Source organism: Podarcis liolepis (genome assembly GCF_965112155.1).
Source record: "Podarcis liolepis genome assembly, chromosome: 2".
Taxonomy (NCBI): Eukaryota; Metazoa; Chordata; class Lepidosauria; order Squamata; family Lacertidae; genus Podarcis; species Podarcis liolepis.
The window spans coordinates 33,691,716-33,704,011 of NC_139555.1; the positions used below are offsets into that span (position 1 = coordinate 33,691,716).

The 12,296-nt window shown below is 46.2% G+C and overlaps 1 protein-coding gene and 1 long non-coding RNA gene across 3 annotated transcripts in view; one reads left to right on the forward strand and one right to left on the reverse strand.

Annotated features, from left to right (window-relative positions):
- The window catches only part of LOC310699462, a 222,481-nt gene that overhangs the window by 112,424 nt on the left and 97,761 nt on the right, over positions 1–12,296 (reverse strand). The gene's annotated exons all lie outside the window — the stretch shown is intronic.
- The window catches only part of NHERF1 (NHERF family PDZ scaffold protein 1), a 60,389-nt gene continuing 56,238 nt past the window's right edge, over positions 8,146–12,296 (forward strand). The window contains exon 1 of one of the 2 annotated variants that reach the window (XM_083487247.1): positions 8,146–9,292. In XM_083487247.1, the coding sequence (XP_083343373.1) occupies positions 8,816–9,292 (477 nt within the window). In that variant the 5' untranslated portion in view covers positions 8,146–8,815. The remainder of the gene's footprint in view (positions 9,293–12,296) is intronic. The other variant, XR_014522073.1, reaches the window with a different exon arrangement.

Sequence of the window (12,296 nt, forward strand, 5' to 3'; positions counted from 1 at the left end):
CAAAGTTCTTAACCTGAGGTACTATTTCTGGGTTAGCAAGAGTCTGTAACCTGAAGCGTCTGTAACCCGAGGTACCCCTATATACAGTGTGTGTATATAGTGGTGCCCCACAAGACGAAAATAATCTGTTCCGCGAGTTTCTTTGTCTAGCGGTTTTTTCATCTTGCGAAGCAACCCTATTAGCGGCTTAGCGGATTACTGCTATTAGCGGTTTAGCGGTTTAGCGGCTATTAAAGGCTTAGTGGCTTAGTGGCTAAAAGGCTATTAGCGGCTTAGAAAAAAGGGGGGGAAAGCGAAAAAAATCGCAAGACTCGCAAGACTTTTTCGTTTTGCGAAGCAAGCCCATAGGGAAATTTGTCTTGCGTAGTCCATCGAAAAACGGAAAACCCTTTCGTCTAGCGGGTTTTTCGTCTTGCGAGGCATTCGTCTTGCGGGGCACCACTGTGTGTATATATATATATATATATATATATATATATATATATATATACACACACACATAATAAATGTATATTCTGCTGTTCCACAATAACAATATTGTTCAGGGCACCTATGTGATGACACCTCAAAGTAAAATCTGAGTACGGGCAGAGCTTCTTTCCCTCATTCTGAATAGGCAAGCATTTTGACCTTTTTCCACAGCCCTGCTCCCAGAATGGCCATCCTTTTTTCAGTTCATGAGAACATAAGAGTTACCTCCTGGATCAGACCAATGGCCCATCTACTCCAGCATCCTGTTCTTACAGTGGCCAACCTGTGGGAAACCAGCCTGAGCCTGTGAATAAATTTTACCCAAGGTCTCAATAAAAAGCTGACTCTCCATTTAGGACTGTACTGTATTTTTACTTCTTCTTTCTAGGTTCTGATTTTACCATTATTGACAGAAAAACTTCCTCCACTGAATTGCACCAGGACAGTAACCTCTTGTGACCAACTGAAACTAGCCTAGTTTGCCACTTTATTATGTTAGCTAGCAATAAACAGCCTTAAAAAGGCATTTCATATGTTTTTGCTTATTACTTCCTTCTGCACAGAGTTCCAGAAATTTTGCCATCTTTAGTTCTGAAGTTCAACACCTCCAGTGCTGACTATGGCACCATGCCAGCTCTCCGAGCCTGTATGTGTGGCTTTCTCTGCTGCAAAAACATTTCTAAACAGAGAATTTCCTACTCTTGAGCACATGGTTTGACATATAGTGACACTTTTTGTCTTGGCTGCTATTTATGGATTTCTGGTTGCAAGTTAACAGAATTAAACATCAGTATGTTGGAGAGAGTCAGTGTGTGTGTCTGGTCCTTCAAGGGAACAATTTTCTTTACTCTGTAAATACATTGCACTATCCCACTGAATTCAGAAAGTAAAATATTGCATTGTATCCTTAGTAATAATAGTACTCTGGTTCAGGCTTTCAGCCTGCCAGCCTGTTCTAGAATACTGTATTCTATTCTGTTTCTGGGTTTTCTTTTCCATCTGACAACATTCTGCAGCAACTGAGCATGCCCAGTTCTCACTGACCTGCTTTTCTTTATTTTTACATTCTACATAAACTCATGAAAACCTAAGTTGTTCAATACAGTGGTACCTCGGGTTAAGATATTAATTCATTCTGGAGGTCTGTTCTTAACCTGAAACTGTTCTTAACCTGAAGCACCACTTTAGTTAATGGGGCCTCCCGCTGCCGCCGCCGCACAATTTCTGTTCTCATCCTGAAGCAAAGTTCTTAACCCGAGGTACTATTTCTGGGTTAGCAGAGTCTGTAACCTGAAGCGTCTGTAACCCAAGGTACCACTGTACATCCCTCCCCTGTTTCTCAGTGGTCCTGTTTTGGCTACAATACTATCAGCACTCCACCACCTGAGCCTGCTGTTAGCAGGAGCAATAGGACTGAAGTTTATGACTGCCACTCTATGCTCACAGGAAAAAGTCCTGCTGGACTCTGTGAGATTTGCTTCCGAGCAAACACATATGCAATCGAGCTGCTTGCATGTCTCATCAAACTCTGTGATAATAACACAGAGAACTGCAGCAGCAAGGGAGAGACGCTACGCCTTATTGGAATTTGTGCTGCCATGCTCAGTGGGTGTGGGAGAAGCTGGAGGCACAAGGCGCCCTCGGGAGTTTCACGAAATGTTTCATAGTCCAAAGGTGATGGGGGGGGGGAGTAAACATAATATGTTAAATTAAAACCCACAATCTCCTCCTCCTCCTGTTCTCATATTGCAGACTCCAGCATTCTCCAAATACCTTTATCATCCCACCAACAGAATTGCTGCTGTTGCTGCCGGACTGAGGGAGACGCAAGCTGTGACTCTTAGAAAATGCGTTTCTGTTCTTCAGCTGAGATGTTGACCCTTCTTTACCTTACCAAGAGCTGTTGAGTGATCCCTGTTCAGGTTTTACGGTAGAATTATAGCAAATGCAACCCCCATCCCACCGATGATAGTTAAGGTTCCAAGTTACACTTCATTCCTGATTACTGTACAGTGCTACCTCGGTTTAAGAACAGTCCTGTTTAAGAACGATTCAGTTTACAAACTCCCCAAAACTGGAAATAGTGTCCCGGTTTGAGAACTTTACCTCAGTCTAAGAACGGAGCCAGTATGGTGTAGTGGTTAAGAGCGGTAGTCTCGTTATCTGGGGAACCGGGTTCGCGTCTCCGCTCCTCCACATGCAGCTGCTGGGTGACTTTGGGCCAGTCACACTTCTTTGAAGTCTCTCAGCCCCACTCACCTCACAGAGTGTTTGTTGCGGGGGAGGAAGGGAAAGGAGAATGTTAGCCACTTTGAGACTCCTTAAAAGGGAGTGAAAGGCGAGATATCAAATCCAAACTCTTCTTCTTCTTCTTCAAACGGTGGAAGGGCACCGGCGGCAGGAGGCCTCATCAGGGAAAGCGTGCCTTGGTTTAAGAACGGTTTCAGTTTAAGAACAGACTTCTGGAACAGATTAAGTTTGTAAACTGAAGTACCACTGTACTGTAGAAAGCACACTGAGAGTTGCCTATGCTTTGGGTGATTGCTGCACCTCTTTGCTACAGCCGCTGGACCTGACTTCTTGTTCGTTCAGAGGGATGGTTCATGTTTCTGACTCGGCACCACTTTGGTACACTGGGGGGGGTATTAAAAATATTAACCTTCCTTCAGCATAGCCCTGTTGGAATGTGCCTCCTGGGAGTAGTTCCTACAGAGAGACCCTGAGGCTCAAGTCACATCGCATACCCCTTAATCCTAAATTAGAGAGCCCAGCTATATGATTACACACTGACGATGCGAAGGCATTCAGCATATGAGCTTGGAAACAGCCACCAGCATCACTTTATGTGATGCAGGAATAATACCTGATTAGTGCCAAGCTGTCCTCTCCACCACCAGCCAGCTCACCTGCATGGAATTCTACCTGGTGAGTTGTTAACATAAAGCTGTTTTAAAGGTCTGGAAGTTGAGGCAGGTAAATAATGCAGCAACCAAGCTGCTGAGTGGAGGACCTGGCCTGAAGGTGTTTCACTGGTCACCAATTAGTTTCCGAGCCATGTTCATGGTCTTATTACTAACATAATAACAGCCTTAAACAACTAAGGACCAGGTTACCAGAAGGACGGACTGCCCCTGCATAAACTTGTAACACCACTTTGATCATCTGGGGAAACGTAACTCGTGGCATTGCACCCGACATAATTGTCACAGAATTGTGACCCAAAAGCAGGCATTTCCTGCCATTATCCCACATTCTGGAATTGGCCGTGCAGGAAGCAAAATCCATCAGTAGTTTCAGATTGTAAAGACGTACCACTTTGCCCAGGCTTTAAATGACTCGTAAGACTGGACCCTGATGCAACTAGATTTCTGATTTTAACTCTGTTTTATGGTACCGTTCTGCTAGTTTTCTTGTATCTTTCTACACTGGTTAGTGATGTTGAATATTAAGCCATTAAGAAATGCTTTTAAATAAGTAAATAAAGTAAATAAGTAAATAAAAAATAACTAGAAATGCCTCCTATCGAGAAATCCCCCAACAGGTCTGCTGTTGTTGTGTATGAAGAGGTAAATCATTTCCCAGATTGGAGCTAAACATTGTGTGCACCAGCCTGATGGTGAAAGAGGCAGCTCTGGTGGCCAGCTGAAAAGTTAGCAGCTGCTGAAGTGTGCTTTCCGATTCAATTCAGGAAAAAGAAATTGTGTCTTTGCAGTCACAGACATTTGTTACATAACTGTCTTATGGTACATATAAAATGCTTTGCATACGACCACAAAAATGTAATGTGAAAAGCCACCCTGGTGGTTGAAAGGACTACATGGTTGTATTCGAAAGACCTCCCTTCAATTCCACAAACAAGTCTTTGAATTCTATATGGTTTCCATTTACATTCAGCTGCAACATTTCCTCCGTGTCCAGCAGATGTTGCTCCTCTTAAAATACTGCAGAAGGAAATAACTAAAGCAGGTAGAAGGGTAGGGGGTGACCCAGTTTCCCTGACCTTTTAAACCAAAGGGGGCATTTTCAACCCACTGGGAGCCTCAAGTCTTATTTCTTGCGATATTCACAATTCCCTATGTGTGGCAATCACATTTCATTTGCCCTGTGTACAGAAATTTCTGTATGACAAAGGTATATCTGCTACCAGCTTCTTATTCTTTTTTTTAAAAAGCTACCTTTTTCACAAGCATTATAGGAGGGTTAGAGTTGTTGAGTTGTCACCACAGTTGGTCGATCAACTACATTAGTAGCATTTTAAATTGATTAATTGGCATTCAAATAAAATAATGATTCTGGAGAAACAGGCCTACTTCTTTTTTGATAATGCACACTTCTGCTGCATAAGGCCTAATTGTAGCAAAGACATCCCCACCTCTAGGGGCAATGCAAGGGTGCCATCCTGAATAAAATATTATATTGCGGGGGGGGGGGGGGAGAGAGATAAGCCCCACCCTGCATAATCAATCATAAGATGTGGCGCGCGCGTGTGCGCGCACGCACCCCCCCCCACCATTTGGATGGCAATGCCCATCAACTGGGGGGGGACCTGGCCCCTTCAAATATTTTATGGGGTGGGGGGCTGGAGGGACCTTGTCCCCTAGGAGCAGTGCCACAATTTTTGAAAGTATAGTACTTGCATTAAAAACTACTTCAGTTCAGTTGGTGGTCCATTTAATCAGGGACCCCATTTTGACCCACTTGTCTAGGCAGCTGATTAGTCCAGGGATGCATAACCTCAGGCCCTCCAGACCTTTTTATGTGGCCCTTGGGCCTGTCCTAAAGCCACACCCCTCACTGTCCATGCTTTTTTAGCCTCATTGGGTGCTTTTTCCTGGTGGCAATCTGTCCTTGCGGCTGTGATGATGCCTGCTGTCTGTCTGGGTGGAGGGTAGACAGGTGTGAGTGTGTCGAAACTAGCCTACTGAAGAAAAGGAACCGTCCAATTGGTCTCTTTTGCCTCTGGCCCTGCCCACCTTGACATGTGGGAGCTGGAAAGTTGCCCAGAAGGGAATGCGGATCTGTGGCTGAAAAAGGTTCCCCACCCGCAGATTAGTCTTAATCAAGGAAATTCTGCAGCCCTGGGTTCATAAGACCTAGCTTGGCCTCACCCACCAAATCCTATGGCATTCTTCTGAACTTTTAGAACAAAGTTACAATGCAGTCTTGTGTGTGTCTACCAAGTTCAATGGGACTTAGGCTGCTGTAGCTAGGAATGCAGCCTTAAGGACTGTTATTATGCTTCCCTGCTTAAATCCAACAGGGTCTTTGGACTCCAGCCACAAATTGTTATATATAATTGTTCGGTCTCTCTTTCTTTGTGCCTCTCTTTCTCTTTCCCTTGCTGCACACACACACACATGCCTTTTGTTTGCTGCTTAGTCAGCTTTATACTGCAATGTGTGGCAGCTATTGTAAATTCTTTCTCTTACAGCCTGGAAACAAGCACGCACACGGTCAACAAAATAACAAGATATATACAAGCTCCTGGCAAGTATGCAAAGTAAACAAACAAAAGATTCTCAAGGAAAATCTGCTGCCTCTATGCAAAATTTCTGTGAATGTTTCCTGCTTCTCCCTTAAAGGGAAATGAAAACATACAAGGCCGGATCCAGCTAACAAGGTCCACCAGCCAGTGTGGGCCGTAGGAAGCATGTCTAGCTCAGCAGGGCTTTTCCCTCGCCCTCCCGCTGCACCCACCCAGACTGGCAGGGGGAGGGTTTGGAGAGCCCCTGGAACAGCACGTGGGGGCAGGAGGAGTGGGCAGGCCATGCTTGTCCTGATGGAGAGATCTGCTTAGTGCTGTGTTGAATTCCTCCCACAGACATAACACCAGATGCCCAGAGCTTTTATTTATACCAGTTACATCCAAAATCTGCCCAAACCTTTTGCATCAAATGTGTTGCTGTGAGCCCCAAAAGGGAGTGTCATATGCTTGCTGCACAAATGCAATGTGGGAGAAACTAAGGCCCGTTTCATAGAGCCTCCAGACTTGCTTATATTTTGTGTGACGGATTCAAGCCCACACCAGAAATTTAGGTTTGTGCAATTATAGTGGGTTAAAGCACTATGTGATCCTGGTGAAACACTTCTACCTTTTTAAAAAAACAACAACTGACTTTTTATGGTTAGGGAAGTGAGAGAGAAATACACTGAAAAGTGGGGGGTAATCAAACAATTATCAGTAAGACTCATACGTAAATGCAAGCAGATCAGAATGAAACCAGGTTGAATGTTCATTGTTGTAGAACCTCTCCACAAAGAGATTACACAGATGCTCAGCAGAGACTGGAGATAGTCTAACCTCTGCATAAGCTTTGTGCAAGCAAATAAGGGTGAGTGCTCAGTAAACAGGTCATCTGGAGAAACCCTGGGACCATGCTGTAAGTGGGCTGAAGGCAAAGGAGCTCAGCGCTCCTGTTGATACAATCTTCCATGTAGGCAGGAACCAACTGCCCTGGTTCTGATGCCCACAAACCATGTCACAGAGGGACTATTGCAGCAGAGGGGTGGTTGCTGCCAGTCCACAATGACCATGTAGGATAAGCACTGATGGCACAGCAACAACAGTGCCAGACTCTTATGCTAGTACTTCCACTTCCCTTTGAATGAAACTTCCAGTGCTGGAGAAACTGCAGTCTGCTTGGAGACCAGCCTGCGCCTTTCCCCTTTCCCTGCGCCCTCCTAGTCTGCACAATGGGTTCTCCCTTCTTCACATATTAAACCAGGAACTAGAAACCTGTGGCCTGAAAGATGTTATTGGATTATGACTCCCATCATCCCTGATCACTGGCCATACTGATGGGGCTGATAGGAACAGGAGTCCAGCAACATGGGGGGGGGGGGAGATGGGATTTCCCCTCCCTGCCTTAGCTGTTTAAGAATCCAACAAAGATACAAGTCTGGTTTGCAAAGCCATGTTCGCCCATTAGGGATTGCCATCCACACCATGCCTTCACTATTATTCCACTTTAACTGTCATGGCGTTCCTGGGAACTATAGTTTGTTAAGGGTGATTAGTTGTCAGGAAACCCCTCACAGTGCTACATTTTCTAGCAAACTTAACCAGCTACAGTTACAGGTAGGTAGCCTGTTGGTCTGTCGTAGTCGAAATAAAATAAAATAAAATTCCTTCCAGTAGCACCTTAAGAGATCAAGTTTGCTATTGGTAGGAGCTTTCATGTGCATGCACACTTCTTCAGATACACTGTGTATCTGAGTTGGTCTCTAAGGTGCTATTGGAAGGAATTATTTTTGTTTTAAAGAGCTACAGTTCTCAGCATTATTTGGGGGGAGCTATGGCCGTTAAAAGGTATGGGTGCTTTAAACATATTGTGTCAGTGTGACCTAACTCGGAGGCAGTCCCGAGTTTAACCTATATAAAATGCGAAACAACCTAATGCATGCCTAATTATTTCAGATTTTGGAGCGACTGGGCTCCTCTTGCGTCCTGCGCTGAAAAGCGGGTGGGGAATGCTTCTACCGGCTTGCTAAAGCCACTCAGCTAATTGGCGACTGAGCAGATTACACGAAGCTATAATCCAAATGCAAGTGGACCGTGAGGGTCACAATTACTTTTTTAAAACTGAGTAGGTGCATACTCAGGGGGACAGAGTCTATGAGTTTACTTCCTTGATAGGTGTGTGTGTTTCCCTTTCAGGAACCTCCGTCTCCTGTCCTACAAATCCATAGTGAAAACACACACGCCAAGATGAAGTTTTGATTGCTCATGTCGCTCCAGCCTTGTCCTTTTAATATAATTCAGGCCCAATGGAAGGAAGCGCCCAACCCCTACAGAAGTCTCGGTTTTTTTGCCACTTCGTAACATTCCGTCTTGCTGGGCGAGAGGAGGGAGAGAAAAAACCATTTTATTTTATTTTTGCGCGCTCAAGTTAACTAAAGAAGAAGGAAGGAGCGGAGCTGCTTATTTTTGCTATTTGCATATTCCAGCTTTCCGATCCTATCTTTGCCTTCGAGGGGCGTTCCCAGGGCGTATTCGCTCCTCCTTTCCCCGAATCTCATTGGTCCAAAATAGACCCTTCTGGGAGCTGCGCCCGCCCCCTTGGTAAAATCTCAATGACAGGTTCTGGAACGCTCAGACCCCGAGTAAAGCTGCGATTGGCGGAGCGGCGCCTATTTGTTACACTCGCAATCAGCATCCTATTGCCCGCAGAGCGTTCCGGGCCCGCCCCGGGGAACACCTGCTGCTGCTCCGAAGTTCCCCCGGCCCGTCCTTTAGGGATCTGCTGCCCGGGACTATTATCGCACTTTGCAGGCAACTCTGAACAACTCGCCTGCCGTCGAGTTTCTTCCCGGGGCGTCCGAGCAGCCTTAAGGGACGGAGAGCATGATGGACAACGGGGGAGGGAGCGAGCTTCTGCCCCGTCTGTGCTGCCCGGAGAAGGGGCCGAACGGCTACGGCTTCCACCTGCACGGGGAGAAAGGCAAAGTGGGCCAGTTCATCCGGCTGGTGGAGCCCGATTCCCCAGCCGAGAAGTCCGGGCTGCGGGCCGGGGACCGCCTGGTGGAGGTGAACGGCGACAACGTGGAGAAGGAGAGCCACCAGCAGGTGGTGAACCGCATCCGAGGCTCGCCGGGCTCCGTGCGGCTGCTGGTGGTGGACTCCGCGACGGACGAGCGGCTGCAGAAGCTGGGCCTCGAGTGCACCGAAGACCTGGTCCGGGGGCTTCCCGACGAGGAGGCGAAGAGCGGCGGCCAGGAGCCGCGGGAGGCTGCGCAGCGGGAGCCGGACGTGGCGGAGGAAGATAAGAAGAAGAAAGCGGACGGGGAGGAGGAGGAGGCGGCGAACCACGCTGCCCAGCGGGTGAGAATCTAGGTCACTCCCGGGAAAGAGGGGCTGAGGAAAGCCCCAGGGGGGTGGGAAGGGAAGCGGGGGAAGGAGGTTGGGAGAAGCAGGAGGAGATAATCGCCTTTTAAACAACGGAGTGGCAGGCAGAAGTTCAACCGGTGAGGGTGTCTCCGTTAATGCACCGGCAAGAACGTTTGAATGGGTGCTCCTCTCGTAACGCCCGAAGCTTTCCCCGCCGTGGCGGTCGGAGGAACCAGCTGAATTTCTGCCTGTCGCTTCGCTCTTACAGGCATTGTCGCTGCCGTGGGTGGTGGCGACCCTAACTCCTACAACGACCTGGGATGGATTCGAGGGGGGGGGGACCAAACTCTCTCTTAAACACAGGGAAACTGGGGCTACAATCCTAACTGTGCCTACTCACAAGTTCCATTCAGGGGGCTTACTCTCAGGAAAGCAGTTAGGATTGCAGCCTGGCTGTAACTCCTTGTATAGATGCAGCTACTGGCTTCTTTACGTATTTATATTATGTTTTTCCTGGTGGATAAATAGTCTGGAACACCAGACTACAGTATTTCCTTCCCATCTCCCGAAGATTTCTTTGGTGTGATTCAGCTAACTTTTCTTTGGGTGCTGATGAATAACTCGGCTCTGCTTTCTCCCTCTCCCTCCCTCCTCCCTCTCTCATTATGAAATGTGACCTCTTGAAAGCTGGGTCGCTTCCGCTGTGTGTGATCTGAATGCCAGCCCTGCTGGCACCCACATGAGTCCGGAATGCCGCTGAGTCTTGGCTTGCAGAGAATTATTGAGAGCTAAACGGAGAGATGGGTAAAACAAAACAAAATAAACAAAATAAAACACCCCTCCAAATATTAGAGGCCTTGCAGTATGTCCTCTGCCAGAGGCAGAAAAATAAATCTTCTGCAAGGGACTCTAGTCAAAAATATTCTGGTGGTATCCAGTGGGCAGGAAACTGGGCACTCCTGTAATCTAGTGTAATTGAGCAAGTTCAAGGTGTTCCTTTAAAAAGCAGTGCCAGACTTTCATTTGGGGTGGTGGTAAATTTCTTCTCGTTCTGTTCTAGCGTTAGATCAGTGAAGCAGAAAGAACCTTCCCAGTATTTTCTGGTACTCTTCGACTTGTTCAAATTCGTTTTCTGGTATTAACCTGAACTGTGGTTTTTCTTATGGTAGCGCAGCAAAACTGTCATTTCCTCCATACATGCAGAGGTTCACTGCAGACGACAAACTTGGCTTCAGATGAAACCTTTTCTTCTTTTTTTCCTTTTTGTAAATCGCTCTTTGAGCAGGCTTCCGCAATCTGGTGCCTTTAGGTTTTTTGACTACCCCTCCCCCATCAGACCCAGAAGCCATGGCCAATGGTCAGGGATGATGGGAATTGCAGTCCATCAAATACACCTAGGGGGCATTAGTTAGGGGAAGATTATCTTTGATATTGCTATATGCATTCTTTTGCTTGTGGCTTACAGTACAATCAATCCTCTACTTACCTACTTGGTAGTAAGCATCATTGTATTCAGCTGGGTTTACTCCCTGACAAGTGGATATAGGATTGTGGCCTTTATCTCACTCTGCTGCTTTTTCTCACACTTTCCCCCAGTAACTCAAATGGGGGAATCTAATGCCTGTTGAAAAATATTACTAAATAAAGGAACCATACTTGTTGCACCCATTCTGAACCTTTTAGGATAAAATGGGATAAATATTTATGCATGTAATCTTTTTAATCCCTTTTCCTTTTGTAAAGATAATCTCACATTGCAGGAAGCACAGCATGCTGAACAACAATACAAAACACAAAATTCAACACTTGAACCCCCCCCCCGAAATTTAGTTAGCAAGCACATTTTAGTTAGTCCTGCACAGCCACAACAAAATTAACTAGTGGTGCAATCCTAAAGATGCCTACTCAGAAGTAAGTCCTATTGAATTCAGTGGGGCTTCCTCCCAAGTATCTGGGCTTCAAATTACAGGCTAAGCCAATAACATCTTGCCTTGAAGGCCTGATCAGTGAATATTTAATTGTATAATTAATTGAGTGCTAGTTGGTATGGAGAAACTAGCATTCATCTGTTCCCCCTCTTTTCACTTATTGGATATTTTCCTCTCACCATTTATAAAATATTACAAAGGCTACCTATATTTTCACTGGAGTATGATCTACTAACATAAATGAGCAAGGTCCTAATGATTGTAGCTCAAAGCTGCTCTGCAGCAGCCCTTTGTCCACAGGGCAGGCCAGTGGCGTAGCGTGGGTTGTCAGCACCCGGGGCAAGGCAAGTAATTTGCGCCCCCTAACCCGTGGATTTGCGCCCCCTAACCCTAACCCCCAGATGTTGCGCCCGGTGCGGCTGGCCCCCCCTGCAACCCCACGCTACGCCACTGGGGCAGGCTCAAACCAGAGTCAAAATGGTCCAGTGGCTTTAAAGGTAGCCTTGGGTCTGGGAGGAGGATCCTAGATGTGCTTCTCCTGTGGGCCCTCTGTGCAGCCTTGAGGAAGTTGCTATTTACCTGTCGCCTTCAGTTTAGTGTGTGTGTAAAATGGAAATAGTCATAATAATACTAAACCACCTTATTTGATAGTAGAAATAAAGATACAAAATTTGCACTGCTGAACACACTTTACCGGGAAGCAAACTCCATTGAACATAGGATGGTGTTGTTAAGTATTTTTATATCAGACTTGGCAAAGGATCAACAGTAGAATGAGAAGAGAAGAGGCCGTTAAGAACTGGAACTGAATATATAAGAACTGGAACAGCGGGCAGGGGGGAGATATTTATTTGCTTTGGAGTGATTTTAAGAAGCTTTTGTATGACATTGGTGGAGAAACATTTCTATCCCTAGGTCCTAGGACATCTGAAATAGTTATTTCTCCAAACTTGCCCACTGTTACCAGAAGTGGTTAGAAGGTAGTTCTGGGAGCCAGTGGTAGATTAGCAAGTGTTTTTGACTCCCTGTGGTTTTAACTGGAGCAACAACTAAAAGGCTTTCTCACGCTC